This window comes from Apus apus, chromosome 9, assembly GCF_020740795.1.
Source record: "Apus apus isolate bApuApu2 chromosome 9, bApuApu2.pri.cur, whole genome shotgun sequence".
Lineage (NCBI taxonomy): Eukaryota > Metazoa > Chordata > Aves > Apodiformes > Apodidae > Apus > Apus apus.
This window is the reverse complement of record NC_067290.1, coordinates 14475963-14502328: the sequence shown is the minus strand read 5'-3', so window position 1 is coordinate 14502328 and position 26366 is coordinate 14475963. Positions and strand designations below refer to the sequence as shown.

At 44.7% G+C, this 26366-nt stretch overlaps 2 protein-coding genes across 7 annotated transcripts in view; one reads left to right on the top strand and one right to left on the bottom strand.

The window, feature by feature from the left end:
* The window catches only part of C9H3orf18 (chromosome 9 C3orf18 homolog), a 107641-nt gene that overhangs the window by 67997 nt on the left and 13278 nt on the right, over positions 1-26366 (top strand). Inside the window, exon 1 of one of the 2 annotated variants that reach the window (XM_051627542.1) lies at positions 13346-13456. The exons of the other annotated variant lie outside the window; for it this stretch is intronic. The gene's annotated coding sequence lies outside the window, so the exon portion shown is untranslated. Of the gene's footprint in view, positions 1-13345; positions 13457-26366 lie in introns of those variants that run through there. 2 annotated transcript variants of the gene reach the window in all.
* On the bottom strand, positions 390-26279 carry HEMK1 (HemK methyltransferase family member 1). 5 transcript variants are annotated; one of them, XM_051627537.1, is made up of 11 exons: positions 26136-26224; positions 24181-24625; positions 23618-23709; positions 21994-22087; positions 10676-10828; positions 8494-8558; positions 7435-7484; positions 5980-6085; positions 4924-5019; positions 3083-3196; positions 390-2755 (listed from the first exon to the last, which is right to left on the bottom strand). In XM_051627537.1, the coding sequence occupies exons 2-11, from the start codon at positions 24520-24522 to the stop codon at positions 2719-2721; spliced, it is 1149 nt and encodes a 382-aa protein (XP_051483497.1). In that variant the 5' UTR covers positions 24523-24625; positions 26136-26224; the 3' UTR covers positions 390-2718. The 5 variants fall into 5 exon arrangements, 4 of the variants coding, with proteins under 4 accessions (XP_051483497.1, XP_051483496.1, XP_051483498.1 ...); XM_051627536.1 differs by lacking the exon at positions 26136-26224 and adding an exon at positions 25776-25989; XM_051627538.1 differs by lacking the exon at positions 26136-26224 and adding an exon at positions 25776-25989 and having other exon boundaries at positions 23618-23703.

Below are 26366 nucleotides of genomic sequence, written 5' to 3'. Positions count from 1 at the left end.
ATTCTGTGGCTTCAGGGAGCAGCTATGCCTCTGCAGAGCTCAGGTGTACAGTATATTGCTGGTGTCAGCCGGGCCTCCTGCTCACAGGCAACAAAGACAACACATTGTCTAGTGCTTTAGCAAGGGTGCTGGGACTGCCTGTCATTCTTTAAAACCACCACCTCCAAAAAGCTTTGCAGTGCTTCTCTGTCAAAATGAACTTGGGCCAATATCGCGTAAAGCACTGAAGAACACACTGTACCACACCAGCACATTCCCCCAGATGCAAACATGACAAATAAATCCAGCCTCTTAGGAGGAAAAACAGTTTTTCTCCATTCTTGTCTTTACGAGAAGGTCAGCGGCATGATCTGATTTTCTGAGACATATAACCACTATGCAGCACAAACTTACAGAAATGCAAGATCTTTTTATTATTGTTTTAGCTATAAATATAGGAATTTAACACTTGTCCTACTGGATTAAACCATCTGTTCCACAGAGAGAGTGCCCTGCTCAGAGCTCTGACAAGTGACTGATTGATGCTTCCAAGAACAGGCACACTGCTCTCTGCAGCCCAGTCACCAGCATTCTCAGAGGGACACCTCTCCTGCTGCAGGGAACCAGCCTGCCCTTTGAAGAATGCAATATATGGTGCCATGTAACACTCTCATAAGCCAGTAAACTATCCAACTTTTACAGTGCCCTGCAAAGTAAGCTGTGCTTCTTGCCACATTTCATACCTAAACACTGCCAACACCCAGATGAAATCCGTGAACTGTTTATAAATTAAGAACTAACTCTGGTGAAGTCCACCTTAAAATCGACCCTAAAAACCAGACAAACAATAATCCAAAAAACCACAAACCATAACACCTCTTTGACTACCATTTGTACTCACAGCTCTAGCAGGCAAAACTGCCAGAAATCAGCTGTGCTGGAACTTTATTTCCAAACCTAGGATCAAATGGACTTTAATTGAACCCTTTTAGTTCTCTCCTTCCCTAGATTTCCTCTGCTGTGTTTAACCAGGGCAGGTAGTGCAGTCCAGTGAAGGCTTGTAACTTCAAGTAAAGAGTGTATAGGACATGGCCAACTACTGGGGTAAGTAGAGCAGTAAGATGGATAAATGAAGTGTGAGTGGTATGACAGGGTGAAAGGCCAGTCTGTGAACAGAGCTGTAAAAGCCCAGAGGGTGGGGGAAGGATCCAACCGGAGACTCGAGTGCTGGTACATCAGAGACAGCTCAGACATCTGTGGAAAAGCAGAGCTAATGCTCAAGAATTAAAGAGCAGATGAGAGAGCAGGAACTGCGAGTGTGGGAGATGTAGAGGGGAAAGGGACCATGTGATGAGTGCTCACAAAAAGCCCTCTCAATCTGTTTCAGCCTTACAAACAGATGCTGAGTTTGCTGATGAAGCTTCTACCTAATGTTTCTGGCTGTGCTCTCCCTGTTCAGCCTGGACAGAGAACCTGATAGCTCCTCCCTGGTGCACATACAGCAAATGTCACTGTCTGAAAAATTCCACCCCAACTGAGAGCTCACCTCCACTGGCTCACCAAGTGCTTCCTTTCAGACTGGCAGACCAGATCCTTTGGTTTGCTTTATCTCCTTCCTTCCCTGGCTAGGTATGGTAAGGATGGGAACTTGCAACACTGGAAACAGTAGCAACAAGCAGCTGGAATTTAATCCTTCCATTATTTATAACATCATGATGTTGACTGTCCATTTCAGGGACATCTCTCAGTAGTGTTTCGGCCAGCCCTACTCTGAGTCACACTTTCCAAGGAAAGAGACCTCAGCTATTGCTGTAGCTGCCAAGAGACTGGGTCCTACTCCACACTTAGCCCGTTGTCAAGTTTTTGTACAAGTCATTTCACCTCCTGCTTTTTAACTTCTCCATCTGCAAAACTGGAGTAACAGTTCTGGGCTTCTTTGTAAAGTCTTGCATTTAAATGCCTTACACAACAGTTAGACATTCCTATTACTATCAGAGGCAATGTGCAGGTGCCAGGTGTTCAGGTCTGCTAGCATGTTTGAAAACATCACTGCACAGCAGTTCTTGTAAGGACACTGATCTAAAGCATTATCTTTATTACAGTGTTTTGATTGCTTCTGGCAGCATCCACCAAGTGTCAGGTGCTGTAGACTCAGATGGTGTAACGTGTGCTGATCCCTCAACAACACGTCACTCAGCAGGACTGGGAAATGAAAGCTGCTTTGCTGTTGGAGATCTACTCCAGAGCACCAGGATCCTGGAATAGAACTGAATTTGCAATGTGCAGGTTAGTCATGTCCTATTTTATCAGCAAGTCATGTGCCAATATAAGCCAGAGTTGAGGCCTATCATCCATTCTGGTCACACTCTACATAAATTTATCTCAAGGCCAAAAATGAAAAGTTAAATTCTTTCTAGGTCAAATAAGTGATGTGACATGTTGAGAAGTTGTATTTTTAATGAATATCTGGAGCCGTGAACTCTTCCATCTTGAGTCCTGATACTAATGAGCAAATGAAAAAGTTGCGAGCAGTTCCCTGAAGAAGGTGAAACATTTCTACATGCTCTGCTGAACTCTTGCAGCTCTGGATGAAGTCTGTATCATGAGATGAGGGGGTCTGCCCTCATGGACAGTTCAGTGGCCCCGGAAATGAAGTGGAGATTCCTTTTGCCACACAGAGTTTTCAACAAGCTGTTGAGGAGGTCTCACCAGCAAAAAGAGTTATTTCTGGTACAGCTGTCATCTGTGTTGGTTCTGGATGTGCAGAAACCTAGGCCTGGGGGAAAACGAATAACCAGAGCTTTAAGTCTTGCTAAGAAGAACATGCCTCTACCTCTATCATACAAAAGCAGCAACTTTCCAGTGGAGATAATCTCACCAGAGCAGCCTACCTGCACCAGAATTTCTGATTCAGAAAGACTTGCCAGGCTATCTCAGGATGTGAGAAGGTTGAGATACTTGAAGGGAGCCGCTCTTTTGTTAAAGACTGACTTCAGCTGTGGCCTCTCTGGATTTCATTCAATACATCAGCGTGCAGGGACTTAATCTACAGAGGACACAGACCTACACCTGAAGCAAAAATCTGAAGGTAAGAGAGACTTACTTGCCACAGAGGTCCTTGTGAACGGCACGAAGGGCAAGCAGTAAGTTGGGGTGTGCCTGCAGCCAATTCTCCACCATAGCTGGGTGTCTGGAATCAACTTCCAGAAACACACTCCTGAAAGGACACATTTGGGAGTAGAAAGTGGTGAGATAACAACATTTAGGTTGCTAAACTGATAGAAATTATAGTCTGTCTTTCTGGATTAGTCTTATCAGCACAGAAAATGAGAAGGTCAGCAAACACGATGCAATCCAATAACAATAAATCAGATCATAGATGTCCATTTAAGATGCAGATCCCAACTGCCTCCTTCAGGGAGAAAAAACGTTGATCTTGGAAGGAATTCTCACAATACTCCTCAGTGTGAGCAGTTAAACCCTTGTATTAAGACATAAGGATTCTTCTGAACCCCATGCAGATACCACTAATTCTGTCTCTCTGAGTCCCCCAAAGATTTAAGACCAGAATGAAGTTTTATGATGAAAATGCATGAACACAGAGCACTGGATTGGAGTTCCTCTTTGTATAAGCAGGGTGATTATTAAGTCCCATAGTGAGAGTCATAAAGTACAAGTCAGAACACACACTTTCCCACAGTAAATGTCTCCATAAATCAGTTATGAAAACATCAGCACCATTCAGACCATACAGTCCTAGACAGAGGTCTGTACAAAGGAGAGTGCAGCAGGGATCAGGGAACTAATCAGACAAGCTCAGTTAATGCACCAGGACAAGGCCTGGCCACTGAAGGGCTACTTCCATCCCTGCTGCAGCTGAGCTTTATGACATTGGCTCATTTCTGAGTCTCCACTCCCATGAGGCAGCAGAACCACACGCGCTTACAGGCAGCATGGAGATGTAACTGGTTATGGCCTGTGACAGGGCAGCAAGATAAAAGTGTAACAGGCAAAGAACAGAGGCCAAGCCCCAAGCATCTCCTGAGAATTCCTAAAACATCCCAGACTGAATACTCCCAAAAATTCAACAAACTAACTACAAGCTGGGTGTTGGTCTAATTTCTGACCTTAAAAAACTTCCACTCTTCAATGGGGGCTCGATCTTATACAACAAGCAAAAAGGAAGGGAAAAAAACTCAATTCTAACAAACAGCCCCATGGGACCACTCTCTGTTGCTGGGAATGAATTCTGGTGCATGCAGTATGCCTCAATATTCCTGTTCCTCTTCTCAAAACAGCAGATTTTCAATTACCTCTCAATTTTCAACAGGTATGGGAATGCACTGGCACAACAGACTTTTGGGTATCAGCATGTTGATCTTTAAGCGCAAAATGGATCCCACATGATAGGAAAGGCAATCAGACTTGACTATTAACCATGGAGAAATTCAACAGTTAAGAAATTAACCCAGACTAATCTTTTTTCTCCTGAGATATTCAGCATTGTATCCTGGCACAATGAACAAGTTTCCCCTAATAAAAGGGTGGGAGGGAAGCAGAGATCTAAATCAGTTCTCACAGAGCTCTATATTGCTTCTCCTTCAAGCAGTTATTCTGCTTAGAAAGCTTGATTTTCTTTTTAGCACCCTCCACTGCTCTCTTTTGTGTTCTTTTTCTTGCTGCTCTGACCTTTAAAGATTCTCACTTCACTAAAGACTATGAAGTACCACCACTGGACAAGTAAGGCTCATATCCCTTTACTAACTGGTTTCAAGCCAATTTTGCTTATATACACGGGATTTTTTTAAACGGCCATTATTAGGCAGGGCAGGACATATTTTGCAACTATTTTCTCTTTGTACCTTCCTGTATGAAAAGGAAACAGAAGTTATAGAAGCAAATAGACAAAAGACATTAAATCCAAACACAGAACACAGTGCTTACCCAGAATTCTTCAGAAGAGAAGGAGCCAGAGTCAGGATTGTTTTGATGACTCTCATGCCATCATCTCCCCCATCCAGTGCACCAAGGTCCTCATAGCTGGAGTGTGGGAATAAGATGATGTTAGCAGCAACTCTCATAGCATGAGCCAGGCCCTTTAGGATGCACTGCCCCGCACTGCACGGAGAAAGGTACACCTAACACATCTGAAGCCAGTACTCCTATAAAAGTTGACAGCACTCGCAGCTTTTAGGTAAAATACAGGGAATAAGGAGGCAGCTATCACTAGACTGAGAAACTCCATGTAGCACACAAGCAGTAAACATCCCCTGAACTCTTTCTGAAAATCATGAGCCAACTGCAGCTGGGGTCATGCAGTTCCAACACATAGATCTGTTCTCTCTGTGCTAGCTGGGCAGTGAGAGAGTGGGTTGTACAGCAGGGGAACACTTGCTTTATTTCAGTTGTGCCAACAGCCAGCTTGCACGGTCTTCTAACCTAGCAGAGCAAATCAGGGTGCAGAAAGCTCAACTTTCACATCTCATACAGGGGTGGGGGCAGGACTTTGGCGTGACATGCATGACAACCAATTCTAAGAAAGAACCAGCACACACAAAGTAGTTCCACATCCCAAAAGAGCTTATTCATGTTTGTGTGGGTTTATTTGCTTAAGACAAGTATTGAGATGAGAACAGGTCACAGCATTACCACCCAAGTATTTTTTCCACCACAAAAAGCTGCTCAGATTACTTATACTTCTTGTCATAAACTCACATAAATTATGGGAGAAAAAAAAAAAAAGGGCTGGAACAGTTTTGGATTGGAAACTTGATAATTTCAAAGTGTGAGTTTTTGCTATTTTTATAAATATTTAAAGTACTTTGATATTGTTTCAGATCTGTGAGCAGTTATCAAAGTAGCACTTTATTATTATATAGCATATAAGCACACCTACCCTATCTACAAGTATTCTACATTTGCACGTGTTGTGTGCAATTGTGTGTAGGATAAGGAAGCAGATAAAAAGTTTTCTCCAAGTAGAAAAATCTATTTGATTACCGGAGGATTTCTGCATCCAAGGAAGCCATGTCTTCATGGAAGACATAGGGAGGGTTACTGACTATGAAGTCTAAGGGGCCCCAGCGTAGCAGCTGCTTAGCAGAACCTGGAAAAGAAGACGACTCACAATCAGCTCTCAACCAGAGCAATCTACCCTATAAACTCACTGTCAAAATCCTATGCAGGAAACTGCCTCTCCACACACAGGCCTATTTGTGTTTGGCTCTGCTTTTCTCTAATAAAATTCTATCCTATTTCTTTTTGGGATAGCTTGCTCACTCTCCCACCTTGAATACAAGAGTGACACAGAGCTAAGCACTGGCAAAGTATAATTTTTTTGTATCAACAGCTGTGCTTGACACCACATGTTACAGCAGAGGACCTTGATGCTCTGGAGCTCTGTGCCCATCTGGATCTCAAGCAACAACCAAAACATGAAGGAACCCACAAAGATTTAAGTGGGAACATACCCTTCATCTTATCAGAGGTCCTTCTGCAGCTCTGATGAGCAAAGGAGCTAGGCCCTGTCAGCTGTATCAAACAACTAATTCCTTGCTCTTCTGCAGACGAGGTTCAGCTCATGGTGCTCATGCTGCTGTCTGGACTGACATGTACCAGCCCTCAATCAGACACCATGTAACTATGGGAGTGTGGCACTGTCCCCTGGCCAGCCTCTTAGCAGAGGGCTTACCCATGCAGCTGCAATACCAACACAGCCACATGGCTTTGGGACTGGAACTGTCTGGCTCAATGCTGCTTAGACCATGGGCAGCACAAACCCAGACCTGCAGACAGAAGACTGTGCAGACACAGCCCTGAGAGGCAGTGTAGTGCCAAAACCAATAGTGTCACAAAGGTGCACTAATGATCTACAATGCTGGAGCTCCTGGCTAAGAATTACCAGAACATGTATCAACCTAACTGGATAAGCCTCACCAAATGGCTGTTTTAACTGGTTTCAGCCTGGTCTGGGGAAGACAATAGGTATTGTTCCCTGGTTCAACCCATCTAAATTCAGATCAGTAAGTCTGGGCACTTAATCTAAGATAAATATCTGGGCTCCCTCTAACATCAATGTAGAGACAAGTACACATGTTTATCCAAAGCATCCATGTCAGTATGGGATGAGTTACCCTCTGTATATATTTGTCTCTCCCTAGTAACATTAGAAAGGACCTGGACTACCAGTTCAGACACAACCTTTAGACATCCAAAATCAGGAATTATTCACTTTCTGATGTAGTCAGGGACTTCTCTCAGCTGATCATCTGGCCTGGAAGTCTCTGACAGGAAAATCTTCATTGGCTCACTTCTTACCGACCTTTTACTCTACTAACTTCAGCACCATCTCAACCACTGCATCCCAAAGGGGCTCCCTGGCTGTCTCTCATGCCTGCCTCCCCCCACCAAAGTAAAAAGGGGGAAAAGACATAGGGAATTAGTGAAAATAGTTACCATATGAAATATCATGGTGGAGGATGTGGATCCTGTCTTGGAGTTGCAGCCTTTCCAGATGCAAGAACAGAAAGACGAAAGATTAGAAGGCATGTTTGTGTAGATTAATGAGCAGCAAATTATAAAAACAGATGATTAAACATCACACCTCTTATCTGATACACATAAAATCCTACCCCATCAACTGCAGTTACTTTCCCTCAATCTGCACGGGAAGTTTAGGATCTGCTTTTTATCCATAAACAACATTCAAAGCAAAGAGCACACTGTATATCCATGCTGATTCCAAGGTGGGGCTGCTGTGCACCCAAAACCTATATATATCAACCCTTGCCACACATGCACAGTACTCCCTCTCCCTGCTGCACATTAACTGTCTCCATCTAGTGACGGTCTAGTGACGGTTGCACTAGGTGACTTTTAAAAGAAGTCCCTTCCAACACAAACTATTCTGTGATTCAGCAGCTCTAAAGACCCACCCACAGCACAGGTCTTGTGCAAACAGCACGGGATCCAGCAGCACCATTGTCACCAACCCAGGTGACTGCCAGGAGGATGCTTAGGGATATCATGTTAGCACATCAGAGTGAAGGTGCTATTTGAGTGTGCAGGCTTATAACTAGAGGAGCAATGGCAGAAACAAGCACAGCAATAATGATATGGGGAGCCAGAGAGAGAAAGATTCAGGCTATACTTGTCCTTAACCTCCACATTCTTACTGCCTGCTGCTTTGAGCTTCCCAAGCTCACAGAAAGGGATAAGAGTAGTTACCATGAAACACTTCAAAAAGCCTTGAAAGACAGACAGTATTTAAGTACTACTGTTTTGTTTAGGCTGCTGTATTTCAAAGCACATTCACAAGTCACAAGAAAAAACACCCTGGTAAATACAAGTGTTTTTTTTTTTCTTTTCTGAATTTAGGAGCTCAACCTAGGGAAACTAGGGAAATATTCCCTGGTTTTCAGCAGTGATAAACACGAACATGTGCCCAAATATTGAGCACTCTTGGTCTTTCTCAAGCTGAAATTTACATGAAATTGGTAAGAGACAAGCTTGTACCTATGTGCATTCTCCCTGGTGAGATCCACAGCAGCCTTCTCTTTATCCACTGCTACCACCCGGCCCTGGGACCAAAAAAACCCAACAAACAAGTGTTACAAAATCAAGGTTCCTGAGCAGACATACTCTGCCAAAAGGGACATCCAAGATATGAACTGACAATTCACTGTTCACTCTTGGCTCCTGAAAGGGATAGCTCATGAAGAATGCATCTCAGGGCACTGATGGGATCACAAGTCACTTCTAGTAAGGAAGCTAACATGACAGAAGGCACTCTGCAACATTGCTAGCAGCCTATCAAAATAGACTGGCTTCTGACCCAACCAAGGCAGCTGACAACAATGGAGTCCCCCTGACTCACATCAGCTGATATGTTCATAGCTCCTAGTACTATCAGACTCAACACACCGGCTAGTCTGGGGTACACACAGGTTAAAGGAAGATCACGTACCAGGCTTCTCCCTCTCTTAATCTGGACAGAATCCCTCCCAGCATTAACACAACCACTTGCACAGAGATTCTGGCCTTTTCTAGCTGTTATGCATACACTTTTTGCCTACTTACTCCACTACAGTTCTCACACTACATTCACTGCATATAGACTGTGTGTACTTGACTGTGTGTCAAGTATTTGAAAGTACACCAGCGTAACATTAAGAGACAGGCCTACACAGGGATCTGTCTGATCTTCCATCCCACCTTAGGAAAAGCAGAGGCAAAGGCCTAACTTGTTTTTGATTTGCCTAACGTTTTTTTTTAAACACAGATGTGTATTTACATAGAGGAAGCACACTCAAATAAAGTACTTTGCATTTGGAGATGTTGGTGTCATAAGTCATCATTCCAAGGCGGGACTAATTTCTCAGCCTGAGAGCAGCAGACACACAAAGGTGAGCCTTAAGGTGAAGGGACAGCTGAATCCAGAAGTGAGAAGTTGCTGTTGTTTTCTCAATACCCTAGTGCCAAATTCTGCCTCAAACACTGAAGAGATCACAGAGTGTACACTCTTAGCTGTCAGTGTGGCTACCACTAACTCTCATCAGTCAAGGCACTTTGTGTCAGTAAGACGGGAAAGGACCTGTTACCAGTTACAGGGACAGACTGACACAGCTCTTTAACTTAGCAGGCAAGGAAAAGAGCAGGATGTTCAGCTCAGGAAATCAGAGTTATTATACTTTGAAGACATAAAGCTCCAGTATTAACCTTATCATGTCACCAGGAGGAGGAACACAGGCATCAACCTCTAATTCTTACACACCAAGTCTTATGTTTCTACAAAGGAGGGGCTGGCCACAGCAGTTCTCCTTCATGAGGAATGGGCTGATGTGCAGTTCTGAGCAATAGGGAGTAATTTTCCCTTAACCACATGTGACAGCATGTTGGATTCATTTCTCTTCCTGTAAGACTCAGCTTGACAGGGTGCTGGCCCATCTCATTTAAAGTAATAATAATTACCTAGAAAGGTTGAATCAGATGATGCTTGAGGTCCCTTCCTACTCGGCATTCTATTATTCTATGATTCTCCTTCTGTTTACCAACAGTATCTCACTGAGCATGTTACATGCCACGCTAATCAGGGGCAGGGACTTTCATCACCGATCTCAGACCCTTTCTGGTCTTCTCCCTAAGTACAAAAGATGTGGGTTGTTATTAGGAAACAAAAGACTGAAAAAAGTGGCTCAGCAGTTGTGGCAGTATGACATTGATCCCAAGTACTGATACTTCTGTGGTAATCCCCCTCCCTTTATTCCTTTAGTCTTCAGTCTTCTAGAGACAAGATCTTTTGACTCACAGCAAGGTGATTTGTAGAGATGACTGCCTCACACATTCAACTAATAGAGTGTGTGCCCATGCCTCTTGTCCACAGCCCAGAATATTAGCTAAAATCAACAACCACCAGTGCTTCAAGGTAAAGTGATTAACAGTGAGCTGTGACAGCTAAAGAACGTGCTTCCATTCTGACTATGTTTTCCACTACTCCTGCAGATAGCTGGAGGAAGCAACTTCTAAATATCCCTTTTACTTAGCATGAATTTATAGTGCCTGATTGTCAGAAACCTTAGCTGCTGAAGTCCCATAAAAGCAAATAATTTTTCTGTGAAATCCCTATGAAGACTAGTCGAGTGGCATCATCCTGTAACACGGGCACCTATTGTACCATGAGCACTGAAAAAAACCTCACCTGTTGCAGTCTGGACAGCAGACTCAGAGAAATTGCTCCAGAGCCACAGCCAACCTCCAGGATCACAGGATGAGGGTCAGGAACTGGGAAGCAGAGTCCTGAACTCTTCTCACATTTCTGAGATTCTTCTTCCACAATTAAAGAGACAAGATCCTAACAAAAGAAAACAAAACAAACAAAGCAAGAACATTTCTAAGGGAGCTGTTTTGACTCACACCTTCCTGGTCTGAGGACTGAAGTTTAAATTTCTTGACTGTAACCCAATGAAATGTTTTTTTGTTCCTATTTTTTAAAACACAGATGGCAGTAATGGAAGTGACATGCCAGAAGTCACTTCAGCTCCACTTCCCCACACGGTGGTTTGATTAGTAAACAAATCCTCAGGATACAGTTTCTCACAGATCCTCTGAAATCTTCTAGCCCTGTAGGAAAAACAATAACCAAACAGCTGGAACACATTATCTTCTGCAACACCATTTTATTTACTAAAAAATTCCAGCTTTCAGAATTTGTAAGCTTCAAAACTTCAGACTTCTACACTGTCTCAGTATGGTATGTAACCTGAAGGCAGAGGTACAGCTCCTAACAGCATCTATACCAATAATACAATCAGCAGATGAAAAGCAAAGGCAATGATTTTCTACATGATCCAAATGAGCAGCTGCCTGCATGGATGTCAGTTTGTGGAGTCCTACTATATTTTCTTGGTATAAAGAAAAGATGGAAAAGATTTTCATCCATGCTCTTGGATCCGTTGCATCTCTGTCATCGCTGCCTCCTCCCTCCCATCAATCTCCTCTTTTTTAAATCCCTTTGCAATTGCAAATAAAATCCAACACCCCAGGAGAGGTCTCAAAGACAGACAGTTTTAAGGTTTGTGAAAATGAGTGACTAGCTACAAGAGGAAGCACACGTGCCTCCCTCAGACTGCTGCTCAGAACTTCCCTTGCTATTCATTAGAGAAAACCATTAGACAGAAACCTTGTAAACACCTTAAGTGCCTTCAGATCAGCTTTTCTGAGCCTTTGCCATGTTCAACTCAGCTGTGTTGGCTTTGCTGCTTTTCCAGTAGCCTGGCTCTGTCAATGATAGCCTTTTGGGAGCCCTTGGCTCCTCAGCTTCCTTTAGGATCCTTTTCACAGCCACAGCCTTTTAGGGCCTTCAGGGGCTTTTTAGCAACAGACACCTTAAACTGTCTGTTTTCTCTCAAATCTTCTCCAGTTATTGAGCTGCAAAAAGCCAGAGATACCCATGCCTTTGCTCACAAGATACTCAATGACAACAACCTTTGTGCTGCTCCAGACTGTGCCCTCTGCCTTCCACAGATTTCAGTGCTCCTCAGAGATGAGCTCTATTGTGCTCACATCCAAAAGCTCATGAGGGTACAAGAAGCAGCCCACAGGCTGGAGTGCATCATTCTGAGAGGCCTCTCTCATTTCAGAGTTAAGTTTGGTGACTGATATCTATGCCACCTGCAGCCAGGTGTGAGAAGCCACACTGCAATGCCCTACCCTGGTTATCATGCCATTACTGGCACTGCACTCAGAAGTGAATTTTCCTAACAGCCACCAAAATCCTTGTTGCTGCTCTGGAACTCATTTCCTGGACAACTACGGAGGAAAACATTCTTATAGGCTCCCAAAAAGACTGTGGGAAACCATTAGAGGGCTACCAGCACTCAGATAACAACAGGAGGAAAAATAAGCACTTTACCCACTTTTGTGGGAAACAGCCTTTGCCTTCCAGCTAACAGCTCCAGATTAATCAGTTTGAAAACACTTCTGCAATGGAGGCTGCCGGAAAATAACCACAGCTGGTTTGGGGAAGCAGGTACTAAGGATTCTAAGGCCACAGAAGAGTCACTCACAAAATTCTGCTCAGCCCTTAAATAACACTCTTTTAAATATCGGCCATTTCTGGTCACTTGCAAATATTTCCAGGAAATCTCTACAGTAACTCAGAAGAGCTGTCTCTCTCCAGGGTTGATGACAGTGTAACACAAGTTACTGATTACAAATGTCCAAATGTAACTTCCATACAATAGAACCATTGTCAGCATTTATTAACTTCATTAAGGTTTAGCATTAGTAATCTCAGCCTTGGGGTTTTAATAGAACTTCTACTTTACACATTTCACAGTGAAAGTATTTTAAAGTGCTTGCCAAAGCTCCTATTTAAATATGAGTTATTCCCGTTTTTACCACATGTATATTTAAAAAAGGGATGTTGGTATTAATTAGACTTGATATCGTACTTCCTTGTCTTGGTTATTTCATACACTTCCTGCCAAGAAAAAGGCTAGTTCTCTCTGATACATGTGTTTATCATAATAGTTCAAATTTAAGAGACATTAAAAATAATGTGACAACCTAAAGAAACTACATTCTTTTCCAGACATTAGTATCTCACTGCAATAAAAAAGTTAAGTAATTATGAAAATTAATTATTTTATTAAATAATTTTGATTGGAAACCAAAACAGGAAGTTTATTCTAACTGGCAACTCAAGAAAAAAAAAATTACAAGTACAGATTATTTGAAGGTGAATTAAGTTTGCAATGATGTATATATTAAAAGCAAGAAATAAAGACAAAACAATGCACTGGAATAAGATATTCTGCAATTCTGCATTAACTGGCTGTGATACCATGATCCTTTTCTTCACTTACAGCTCTCACATGAAAATCATATTGCCTCAACATTTGCAAAAGAATCAGAAAAACCCACCAACCACAGTACAGAGTACGTCCAGTTAGCCCACTGCCATTGCCACTACTTATCAGTAAGTTACACAAATTTGTTTCCAAACAGTATTATTCAGATTCTTCTTACTACTTTTCATCTTTTAGCAAGTGATCCAGCCAAAGTCCATGCTTCTCTAAGCACAACATCATCTCCAAGATGTCACCACTGGAAATTGATAAATTGCAGCACTTTGGAGAATGCAGCAGAACCACTTTCAAATCTCATTTTGGGGCATGAAGTGTTCTGGCCATGCATTACAGAGTAAATGAATTTTAACACCTACAGAGAAAAAAGCAGGACATCCTTGGGAGGGAGAAGAGTATCTCGTCCTGACTAGCAAAGGAGGAGCTTGCAAGGACTAGAAGAGACCTATTACCTGTGGCTTCTTATACAGGGGACACATACTCGCTCCCCATGCTACTTTATTTCCAGCACTCAGGTTCTCAAGCTTTTGTCTCTAAGCCAAGCCACTCACAGCCTGCTCATCTTGCAATTCCAGGAAGTCTTGCTTCACTGTCAGATTTGCCCTAAGTTCATGCTATCATTTATTTGTTTTTTTCCCCCCATTTTCTCTGTTGAGTGAAACTCAAAACTCTGCAAACACCCCCAGCTTCCCATGAGCCTCTGCCTCACCCTTCCACTCACAATTCCCATTCCCTAACACCCCCCCAGTACACACTCATGTTCTGACAGGTTCTTGGTATTACTTTCCCTTCCCTGTAGCCAGGTCTCCAGTTCACTGTATTTCCTGGAACAGCAGCTGCACAAAGAAAGCCCAAGGACAGTGTCTGCCAGCACTGAAACCACAAGCTCCACAGCTGCACAGCTCCAAGCAGCAGAGAGCACAGGGTCAGGCAGCTTTTAGCACCAAGACAGTCAGAGGAAATCAGCAGAGAGTCTCACTGCTCAACAATGGCTACAGAGCTGTGGGGAAGTCCAGAGTTGAAGCAATTGTGCTACAGTCCAACAACAGTGAATGACCCCACTGATACTTCTGCTATTAAAAAGACAAGGCTAAGAAAAACAGAAGGAAGGGAGGAACAGGAAAGGCAAGGGCTCCCTAGAAGCACCCTTTTTTTCGTGCTTCACGTGCTCTGGGGAAAGCAGGGAAGACAAGGTTCCAGGGGCAGAAGCCAGGGTGGCAAGAGGCTCTGACTTCCCAGGCTAGCAAACAGGATGAGGAAAGCAAAAGACACATGAAAACATAGGTAACCTTCTCTCTGCTCTCGCACACTTCCTGGGAATGTTGTACTTATTTGTGTGCTTTCCAGAAACTTCTGTTCTCAGAATTCAGGACTTTCCATAGAGCCTGACGTGATATTAACCAAATCACCCCTCCCCTCCTGTTTGTCCACTTGGCTGCCAATCAGCACATGACAAAACACCAGATAGCCAAGCTGAAACCTAACTCCATGGTAATAGCCATATAAGATCACTGCCATGTACTCTCCCTAGAGAACCCAGCCAGCCTGGTGCTCATAGGGCAGACAGGCTACAGTGTTTGTGTCCTGGGCTCTCCTGCCAGGCACCGCAGCAGGAAAATCAGACTCATTTAGGTTGGAAAAGACCTTTAAGACCATCATGTCCAACAGTTAACTTAGCACTGCCAAGACCACCACTAAGCCATGTCCCTAAGTCAAACATTTGCATTTCTTTTAAATACCTCCAGCCATGGTGACTCAACCACTTCCCCAGGGCATCCTGCTCCAGTGCTTGATAACCCTTTGGGTGAACAAATTTTTCCAAATATCCAGTCTAAACCACCCTTGGTGCAACGTGAGGCTACTTCCTTTCATTGTATTGCTTATTACTTCAGAGAAGAGACTAACCCCACCTTGGTACAACCTCCTTTCAGGTAGCTGTGGAAAGCAATAAGGGCTCCCCTCAGCCTCCTTTTCTCCAGGCTAAATATCCCCCGTTCCCTCAGCTGCTCCTCGTAAGATTTGTTCTCCAGACATTTCACCATGCCCTTCCTTGGACATGCTCCAGCACCTCAATGTCTTTCTTATAGTGAGGGGCTCAAAACTGACCCCAGGATTCAAAGTGTGACCTCACAAATGCCAAGTTCAGGGGGACAACCACTTCCCTTGCACAAAGTCCATGAAACTCCCCCTAGTAATTTATAGAAGCAAAGCACCAGAATAGCTCCAGAAGGAGCCAAGGATTCTTAAATACAAGCGGCTTTAGGCAGAAGCAGTAACAGAGAAACAGGCGAAGGCACACCTACTACTGAGGAAGAGATTTGGCTCTCCTGTCACACAACAGAAGCTGTGACAGCACCCAGAAATTACTCAGCCAAAAGGCTGCAACTTTTGTAATCTGTATGTGCTACTGGCCAAGAGAAATTACCACAGGCATCATGTGTAAATATAGCCGAGCCCAAGAGTGGTGAGAGGAGTGGGTCAAAGTCACTGTAAAATGGCTGTTTCTCAGGTCTCTAGCACAATCCTCCACCTAGACACAGCTCTCTGGAAACAAGGCATTTTCCTTCTCTGCAGATACTGTTATTGACCACTGCCAGATACAGCATCTGGACAGATGCACTGGTCTAGTTTGCTAATCCCTAGCTCTGATATTCCAGCTTGGATGTCTGAAAGAAGCTGGGGGGCAGGAAATGTAGTTTTTTTCCCCTGTTCATGTGGGAATCCCATTGAGCCCCATCCCTCCTGTTGCAGCCATTCCACCATTTTTCTCCACTTCTAGTCCTACATGCTGCTCTAACAAGAGCTAAGCTACTCAGCTGAAACTCAAAGAAATAGGGAGAAAAATTTTCAGTCAGAAACGGGAGATTAAAAAGCTAAAGACTTCAGAAGAGTTCTTCTACAGCCAAAAAATTAAGGCTTTAAAAACACCGATCTGTGAGAACATATTAGGAAAGTCTATGTAAGTTAACCTGGAGAACAGATTTGTGCATTAATTTAAAAGGACAGCTCCTGCTTTCCCTGTCTTCCACACAGATTTTTAGTCTTAAATTTACATTTTTTTTAACCTGTCCTGGAAATCACCAGCTTTGAAGCACTAGCACAGCCTTTTTTTTCTTGCATAAGAAGCCATGAGAAACTACTGCCATTGTTCATGTTGGCCAGTCATCCAGGAGCAATCCTGTTTCTTCCTCTATTTCCTCTTGAACACAAAATCTGTCCTGGGAAAACATCCTGTCCTGATTTTAAAGCAGCCAGCAATAGACCCCTGCTAAGCTGCTTCAGAAACTAATTACACTTCCTGTTAAAGATGTGCACCTTTTCCTCTGACCTGCATTTAAAGTGCGTGTTATACACTTGTCTGTGAAACCAAAGAGATTTCTGTTATCAAATTTCAGCTCCCTGTGCCAGGTAATTAACCCCTAAGCTTGTCTTTGATGAGCTAAACAGTCTTCCACAAGGCAGATTTTTCCAGCTGTTAACGCACCCACAGGTTCTTCTCCAAACCTAGTTTTCCATTTCTTTCTTAACTAGTTAGTAACATAACTGGACATAACATTTTTGCATCTATTGCACTGCTGCAGTACAGAGTATTTTAGCCTGCTACTTGTACCTGACAATGCCCTGTTACCAGATGCAAAGATCATGTTAGCTTGTGGGGCAGCTCGCTTGTGTGTACTTGTGGTCAGCCCATGAGAGCCCCAAATTTTTCTTCAAGCTCTTCTAGCAGGGGAAGTATCTCAGCCACAAGCCAGCTTCTGTGTCACAGCCTGTTTTCAGGACATACTGTTTTCCTCCAACATACTGATAAAGTATTAGCTATCATAGGGGCAAAATCTGATCCATGTGATCCATTCTCCATCTTTAGCACACTTGCTTACAGCTATATTTTGACAGATAGCAGTTAATTTTTTATCTATTTAACATATTAGGGGACTGGAGCACCTGTCTTACAAGGCAAGGCTCAGAGACCTGGGTCAGTTTAGCCTGTGATTAGTACCTTAAGCTATGTAGAAGATAGGGCACCACCATCCTTTTAATTTCCCAAATTGGGAAGGCAGTGACACAGACAAAGGCAGCTTTTCTTTGAAGGGACAACCGGTCAGAGGCAAAACCAGTAAAAAAAGCCAGTCTCCTGACTCATGATCCATGGCTGTACTCTATTAGACAGTGTGACCTCTTGAACCTTCTGGAATGTAACCATCTGTGGCAATGAAAGTAGGGAAATGAAAGGCCATTCTGCATCAAAAGCTTCCTTTTAGCACTGATTAAAACAGAAAATGTGTACACTGCTTTGACAAAAAGCACTGGAGAAAGGCCCCATCTTGCAATCTGTGTATCTGCATATATATGTCAGGAAGCAAAAATCCTCCCTTTTCTGTGTGCTTGACCTTCTTGAAAGGTTAATGATTATGTTTAGCTAGAAGTAAGATTAAACTTCATGAAGGGTTTCTCTGAGCAAATAATTTCCTAAAGTGCTTTCGCAGAACACCCCAGCACAATGCCTGCCATGCAGCTGACTCACACAAGTAAACAGCAATGGTTTCAGTGAATTGAGCGTGTTCTGGTGGGACAGAAACAATCTACCTTGGGAAACAAGTTAAAAGCTTAAAAATCATAGGTGGAAAAAGAACTGACCAGGCAGTGACAGGACTAAAAATTACAAACGCTACAAAGAGCACAAATGGTTTGTGTGTTATGCAGTTAAAAAGGGCTTTCCTGTTAAAGGAGCAGCAGCAGAGGCAAAGAAAATACTTTTCTGACTTAAAATACAAAATGAGAAGGATTCCCTGTCAGATGATGCCATGGAGGCTAGACAGAAAGACTCAAAAGAGGATTAAACAAATTAACAGAGGACAGATCCATTAGCGATTATGAAGCAGGATGGCCCCAAATCCAGCTTTGGCTAAGAACAGTCCTTAACTGCTGACTGTCAAAAGAGGAGGGAGTCCTTCTGTACCTACCTTTTCCCTTGTCATTTTGCCTCCACCTTCTGCTATGAGCCTGATCAGACAGAGCATATTGAGCTAGACAGACCAATATAGCCTGATTAATTATTTTTTCTTGCTCTTACAGGAGACTGCAGCCATGATCTTTTATGCATGACTACTATAAAATGTTGAGCACGACACACAGTTGTAATTGCTTTCCCTAGTATGTCCCCCAAGCTAAACACACCTCCTCAACCTACAGTGTGCTTTCCCACCCCCTTGCAGGACAATGAACTGTTCTTATAATGCAGCCACCACTACAAAGCAAAGGCTGAACAAAAAATTAGGTAGGGTATGAGCTTGTGCTGAGATCATAACAGGTCAAGGAGGTGTCACCAGAGGTGACCTGGGTGGCCTGAGGGTCAAAGGGGATGGTGGGACTGTGAAAATGCTCCCAAGCACAACTGGAGCTCTCCTCCCAGCAGCTTTCCTCCAGCAAAAACGAAAAATTCAGTGACTGAAAATATGACTCTGCCCACACAGTAGGTGCAAGGAATAACAGAAGACCATTTTTCTTTCCACTGAATAAATAAGCCCTAATTTGCTTTAAAACACAGCATCTGAGAGAGGAAGGGATCAGAAACACCAGAAATCCTGTAATAATTAACAGAAAATAGAGCCATCAGGAACTCGGGAGCCCAAGCCTGGAGTGCCCTCTAGGGGCAACACACCGGTGAGGCGCATACCCCAAGAGACTCCCACTCCTGGGCCAAACTACAGCTTTCCTTCACGAAGTCATGGCAGGCTTCATTTTAGCCTGTATTTGCCTGGACAAAAGGAATTATGTACCCACGGTTTGCCAAGTTCTCCTTCTCTTAGTCCTATTTTTCTGCTGATCCACAAGGCTTCTGCGATGGTAACACAGCCCAATTTTTAGAAGGCCTTGCTTTGTGGAAAAGACTTTCTTCATCAATACAGGGACTGAGCAATGTCGAGACAGGGTTTCATTGACATTACAGTAATAATTGCATAACAAAGATAATTCATGAGACTGAGCTCACCCCTAAACTTTAGCCCAAACACCTCCTTGCTGCAGAAGCCTGGCTCTGATGGTCACACAAGGAGAGCAGGCAGGACAGTGGGTTCCACAAGCCCTTGCAAACCCAGTCAGTGCTTGAGGCAGCAAGTCCAAGCTTTTCTCACAGAGAAGAAAGGTGAGTCTGAGGACTGCTTAACAAAACTCCAACACAGTATGTCTCTGCTCACAGAAGTATCTATCAGCTTTGCATGCCAAGAAATTATGACAGAATGCAATCAGCTTTGTTATCCCACTCTCTGAGCATAAACAGGATCTGACAGTTCCCTAATTTTGGCTGCCTGTCCCCTCTGCATTCATATTCCCACGGAACAGAACGAAGCCATATGTGCTGAAAAATCATTCTATGTGCTGAAAAAATATTCCCAGAGGGAGCAAACATGAGAGGACTCAGCTACCAGAGAGAACAAAACATACCACAAAGGGGCAAATTTCACTTGGGCAAAATTAAGCAGACAACTGAGCTTCTCTCTTCACATGTGTCTCTGCAGGACTGAAACAATGCTGGTAGTTTCTGTTACACTGTGTTTGCCTTCAAGCCATTTCCAACATGTCTGGGAGCAAGAGTCATCACCCTTCTGTTGCAACTGTAAACTGTGCATCATTAAGATGGCTCCTCTTCAGATTTTGAATCAACAAGCAGAAGCATTTGCAGAAGCTACATAAAAATAACTGGGAAGCAAATCTGCAGCTGTTTGTGTATCTAACAAGTCCATTTAGGGAGCCACATTTGCTCAGCGAAGGACAAGACTTGCCAAGCGGCTTTGTGTGTTCAGTCACAGGTAGGCAACTTAATTGTGGGATATCAATGTTGATAAAGAACTGCTTCCTAAAGAACAAGGATTATCTACAGATATTATCTGGTGAAAAGCTTCAGCATTATTTGCTTTAAGGATAAGAAAAATCCTAAACAGAAAGTAAGCAACAGATGCAACTAACTTTAATATTTTTGAATGGAGATACTTACACTGCAGTTTAAGTCAAATGAATTCTAGAAGAATTACACTGATGAAACAATGCATAGGAAAACTCCAACCCAAGCCCACTGCACAAAGCTCTGAGTCAGAGATGACCAACCTTTCCTTCCTAGCAGAAGAAAAGTATCTGGACACCAACTCACTTTGTGCAACAGGTTACGTACACACAGTACACAGCTCCTGGAAGTAGCACATGCCTAAAGCAATGTCCTGCAAGGTGCTGCTGGATCTTGTCCCCATTATCTTCCTGTTCAAGTAACCTCCCCTGCACCACATCATAAGAAAACTCTTAGTTGTCAACAGAGCTCCATTCCTGAGCTACCACCATAAACTTCTGGCGTTCCATAATAAATGGGCTAAAAATGTGACTTCATAGTAAGTACCATAACACATCAAACAAAGTTTTCCCAGAGACAAGGTTTGGGTTAAGCTGTTTATGCTACATTTTTGCACCAGGGTCCATTAAATGGTTTCAAACACAGCATGTCACGCAGCACTGCACTTCAGTTTGGGCCAGAAGAGATGCTTTTACCAAAATCACTCATGTGGGCACAATTAGCAGCATCCTCAGGCGTAAAGTCACCCTGGCTTCCACTCCACACAATAGGCTTTTGCTTGAAGCCTGGCACTGCATGGAAGGAATTAAGAGCACAGCACTACAGGAAGCCTTGTCAGCAGATATTTGGACTTGGAGAACATGAAAGTTCTCCCTGGTTTTAATGCTAACATTGCATCCATGAATGAATGGGGACTTAAGAAGTTTGAAACACTTCTTGAATCAACCACAGCAGAAATACTGTTGACAATGCAGGTGCTGGAGCAAGTCCAGAGAAGGGCAACAAAGCTGGTGAAGGCTCTGGAGTGCAAGCCTTATGAGGAGTGTCTGAGGGCACTGGGGTTATTTAGCCTGGAGAAAAGGAGGCTAAGGGGAGACCTCCTCACTTCCTACAACAATGGTTGAGCAGTGGACTCGGCAGTATTGGGTTAATGGTTGGACTTGATGACCTTAAAGGTCTTCTCCAGCCAAAATGATCTGATGATTCCATGAGAGGATGTCTAAGTGGTATTTGTACTGTTTCCCAGTAAATCGTCTAGTACCCTCTCATAGATTTCAGTAGCAATCTCTTCTTCAAAGGGCACAATGGAAGCACAAACTGTCTTTGCCTTTTAATTTGTGTGTAATAAAAGGTGTCAGATGGAGGATTCTGCAGACTGCACCCTCTCTTTAGTGAGCTGTCACTTTCTTCATACATTCCTAAAACTACCCCTTCCCCAGAAAAAGCAAAGTTGGTCCTTCCAGCTCCAAAGCCCACCCAGACTTTGGCATCTCTGCTGACACTGTCAGTAAGGGACATTCTGTCTGAACGAGCTTTTGTTTTTTTAATTAATTTTTTTTTTACACCATGGATCCCTACTTAAAGAGACCTGAGCAAAGGGCAGCACCTCTTGCTCCAAGTCAGAAAACAAATTTCACCAGCATCAGTTCTAGATCAACAGGCTTAGAATCCCCTTCTAAAAGAAGTGATCTGACCTCCTCATCACTACAACTTCATGATATAGAGAAAAACTTCATAGAAATGCAATGATTGTGTTGTGTGATGTAACTCACAGCTTCAAGCCCACCCTTGCCAGGTTCCCCATGTTCATACCTCTGTTTCAGGACGAGGAATGAATACTGGGGGTCTCATCTTCAGAGTCAGGTCCTGAAAGTCCCACTCCCCAAGCACATACTGCACCGGCATTCTGTGACAGGCAAAAGCAAGTGTGAACACTTCAGGACTAAGCTCTGTAACACAGAAAGGCTCTCAACACCCTGTTTACCCCATTGCTAACCACATCACCCTTCTGAGGGTGAGCACCTAGACACCCCTAAGGCTCTCAACTGCATGTGCACTCTAAAGGAGCTGTGGGAGCTCCATTCTCACAAAAGAGTTTGCTATCAAGCACTGGACCTGAGGAACTACAGGCCAGTCAGCCTCATCTTGATACTGGGCAAAGTGATGGAAAAAGTACTCCTAGAGACTGTTTCCAAACATCCTAAATACAAGAAGATGACTGGGAACAGTCCGCATGGGTTTACAAAGGAGAAATCATTCCTGACTGGTGTGACGGCCACCCATGACAGTGGGTTACTCACTCCTCAGTGAGTGAGGAGAGAGTAATTAACACTGTTTATCTCAGCTTTGCTAAGGGTTTTGATACTGTCACCATAATATCTTCATATAAAAGTTGATGAAGTATAGACTAGATAAATGAAGTGGACTGAAAACTGACCGAACCAGCAGGCTCAGAGGGCTGTGTTCAGTGACACAAAGTTCAGCTGAAGGCCAATCACTAGTCAGTACCCTTGAGGTCAACAGTGAGGCAAATACAGCATAACCTATTATTTGGATGAAGGAACAAAAGAGCACCCTTGGTATGTCTGCAGATGACAGAAAACTAGGAGGAGTGTTAAAAGACCAGATGGGTATACTACTTTTCAGGGCTACCTCAGGAGGCTGGAGAAGTGGGCTGAAAGGAACCTCACCAAATTCAGCAGAGTGTAATGTAAAATCCTGTAAACTGGGGAGGAATAACACCATGCACCAGTACAGGCTGGGAGCCAACCACCTGGACAGCAGCCTTACAGAATAGACCCTGGGGATTGGAGACTGGATAAGTTGACAATGAGCCAGCAACATGCCCTTGCAGCAAAGAAGGCCAAGAAAAGAATGGCTTCCTGGGCTGCATTAGGCAGAGCATTGCCAAGAGGCTGAGGAATGGGATTCTTCCCCTCTATTCAGCACCAATAGGAAACATCTGGAGTGTTGGGTTCCCAGTACAGGAGAGACATGGACATACTGGAGTAAGTTCAACAAATGGCCATTAAGATGATTAAGGGATTGGAGTATCTGACATACAAGGAGAGCTGGGACACTTTAGCCTTGAGAAGGGAAGGAAATCTCATCAATAACCATTGGTGAGAAGGCTAAATTTTGTAAGCACAGAAGAGCTTAATGAAAATGTACCCAACTCAGAGTCAGTCTTGCCAGCTTCCTGCCCCTCTGCAACATCCTTTAAACCCTCTTTGCTCCCAGGCAGTACAGAGAATCTGCTACTTGACAAGAAAAGCAAATACCCATCACTTGAGTCACCATGAGAAACCGACACAGCCCTGCTCCTTACATGCCAGCTGCTAATGATCTTCCCCCTTCTCCCTGCTGCCATTCTTCTGGCTGCATTAAGACTGAAGGAAAACCCACCAAAGGAACAACTGTAAGAGGATGTTCCTACCTTTCTAGTCGCTTGCTGCTCAACTGCTGGATTTGCTCCTGCTGCACTACGGTAAGTGGAGTGTGAAGGCTTTTGCAATTCAAACTCTGAAACTGAAGACAAGGTCACTTTAAAATCTGCCCACCTGTGCGATCTGAATGTCCTCTGCACCCTCCCAAGGGCATCTTCCAGGGAGACCCAGCATGCTGACAAACACACATGCCTAGGGTTGTTGGAAACATGATTAGGAGAGCCTACTTGCACGTTTAAAAACAAATCTGTTCAACTGTTCTTCTGCTACTTTTTGGGGCTCAGAAGAATCAGTAAAATTAAGACTCATCCCACCAAGGTCAGGATACACTGTGGATGTATATGTCACAGGCTACCTTTCAGGCTCTGCAAAAGAAAGCAATTAAAGAGACCCCAAGTGTTCTACTGGCATTAATAACCTATGCATCATGCTATCTGCCGTCTAAGGAAGGAAAAGTTAGTTATTCTATTTCCTACAAGTGAGATAGAGAGATTCAACAAAAATTATAAAGTGAAAGGCACATGGAGACCTTATTCTTTTCCTATTACTTAACTGTTTTTGCTCCCAGAACAAACGACACAATATATTCACTGGATTCTCGTGCTTCAGGTATCCCATTTGTCTCAAACACCTTCTGCCAGTAGTTGACCACATCAGTAGCAGTCACAAGCCCAGGTCTTGCACTGCAGCTCTGCCTCCAAGATGACCAATTTGGACTGAGGATAGGACCTTTACTGTGACTTAATCCCCCTGGCATGCACTGAGGTGAGAGACTCAACAACTTCCTGAGCAGTGGGTGGGTGAGGCATTTCATTATTGCAAAATCAGTTCTTGGCTTCCACATGTGTTTCTTGTTGCCATCAGCTGATGGAGTCAGTGCAGACTCACAGGACATTTGGTGCTACCACAAGCAGCTGTGGTTAAGCACTGGCTGACCACGATCAGTGGATCCTCCTCAGGGCAGCATGAAAATGGCACTGGCTTGCAGCTCTTCTGGTCTAGAAAAGGAGACATGAGGACAGCCTGAATGTCTCGGGCTAACAAATCACAGCTTCCCTTCTGAGAGAATGCAGACTGCTTGCCCTAATCTTGGCCCACAGATACAAAACCAATCACTTACACCCTAAGAGTAACAGAAGGATTACCCCAGGAAAAGGCTCAGGTGACAGCTAACCAGCTCTGCCCCTGCCATCCATTTATTGGCAGAACTGCCCATTTTCCCAAGCCAGGGCTACCATGAGTCCAGTCTGTGCCACGGCAGGGCAGAAGCAAGCATACCTACACACAGGCACACCAATTCTGCCTGTCCTTGGTCCCAGAAAGCCACAGACACACCAACCTTCAGCTCCAGCCCTTGGCTCTCCACTCCATGGCTGGGCAACCCTGGTTCCCTGCAGGAAGACCTTCACTTTCTCCTAGATTATTTATTTTATTCTTGTCTCTGTTCATAAACCACCAGTCCTATATTAGCAGATGTGCTCACAGAAGACCTTGGCTTCATGGGTTGAGGGTCTTCCACACTTTTACCATTCCAAGAGAGCAGACAAGGGGCCATAGAGCCAGGGCTGAGCTGCTCAGACCAGAGGAAGGAGAAAAGCTCACAAGGTACAACTAGAGGGACACCTGAAAAATGCAAGGACCAGAAAAGGAAAACCCTGCCAGAGGGAAGTCAGTCTCTTAAAGGGGAACATGCAGAGCTGTACAGAGAGGGAAGAAAAACAACAAGATGACTGCAGAAAACAAAAACTCTACAAATAACTGCTGCATACCACACTTGGAACTGTGTGAGACAAACAGAACAATAACTCCACTTCCCTGCTGTGATCCATCACAAATTAGGTCCCCTCTCCCTTCTGACTCACAGTCCATGGAGCCACTATGGGTTTCCCTGACCTCCTATTCCCATTCCTCTACTGATGACTGCTTTTCATCACTGTCTCGGAGTGGCCACATCCTCCCTTCCTCCAGCTCCTCCAGAAAACCAGGACACAACAAACCAGTTCTGTGGTTTGGTCCATCCAACCCCCAGTCTCCCACTCACTCACTGCAGTCCAACACACACACACTAGTGGCCGTGGAAAGGCACGGCCTGTCCCACACAGGCCTGTCCCGCGCTCCGCCCTGGCCTACGCTCCCTGCCTTACTCACAGGCTGGGGCAGGACCCGGGGCTTGCGCTGTACCAGTCGGTACCTTTCTGCTGCTGTTACTGGTCTGAAGCGGCCCTCGCACAGCCCCGCTGGCCGTTCCGGGGAGGGAGCCCCAGGCCCCACCTGCCAGCCAGGGAGCTGCCCACCCACGCCTCATTTCAGTGACCGGGCGGCTCCTCGCAAACGAGTCTCACAGGTCACCGCCGGAACTGGAGCCCGGCTTTCCTTCCAGCTCTCCCGGCCTCCCCTGCACACGCAATGCCCTGAGCAGCGCCGGGCCCCCGCCCGGCCTGCACCGGCACCCGAGGGGCTGCCGCGGGGCTGGGGCCGCCTGAGGCGAGCGAGCGCGCGGCGCCTCACCTCGTGGCTACGGCCACCAGCGGGGCTGGAGGCGCAGCCGGCTCTGGCGGGGGCCGGGGCCGTGAGCAGCCGCGTCCCGCACCGCAGCCTGCTGCGGGGGTCTCGGGGCAGGGGCTCGGGGCAAGGCCGCGGGAGAACGGCCGCACCGCCCGGGCGCTCCCGCCGCTCACCGAGCGCCGCCCGCCCGCCGAGCGCAGGAGTGACAGGAGCACCGGCCAATCGCGAGCCGAG

Coding starts and splice junctions, on each gene's coding strand:
- HEMK1 (XM_051627537.1), bottom strand. CDS start 24,522: ATGTCCTGTGAGTCTGCACTGACTCCATCAGCTGATGGCAACAAGAAA. Junction 10,829..21,993: donor TTCCTCGTCCTGAAACAGAG/GTATGAACATGG, acceptor TTCTTTTGTTAG/GATCTTGTCTCTTTAATTGT. Junction 3,197..4,923: donor TCTCTTCTGAAGAATTCTGG/GTAAGCACTGTG, acceptor GTGTCCTTTCAG/GAGTGTGTTTCTGGAAGTTG.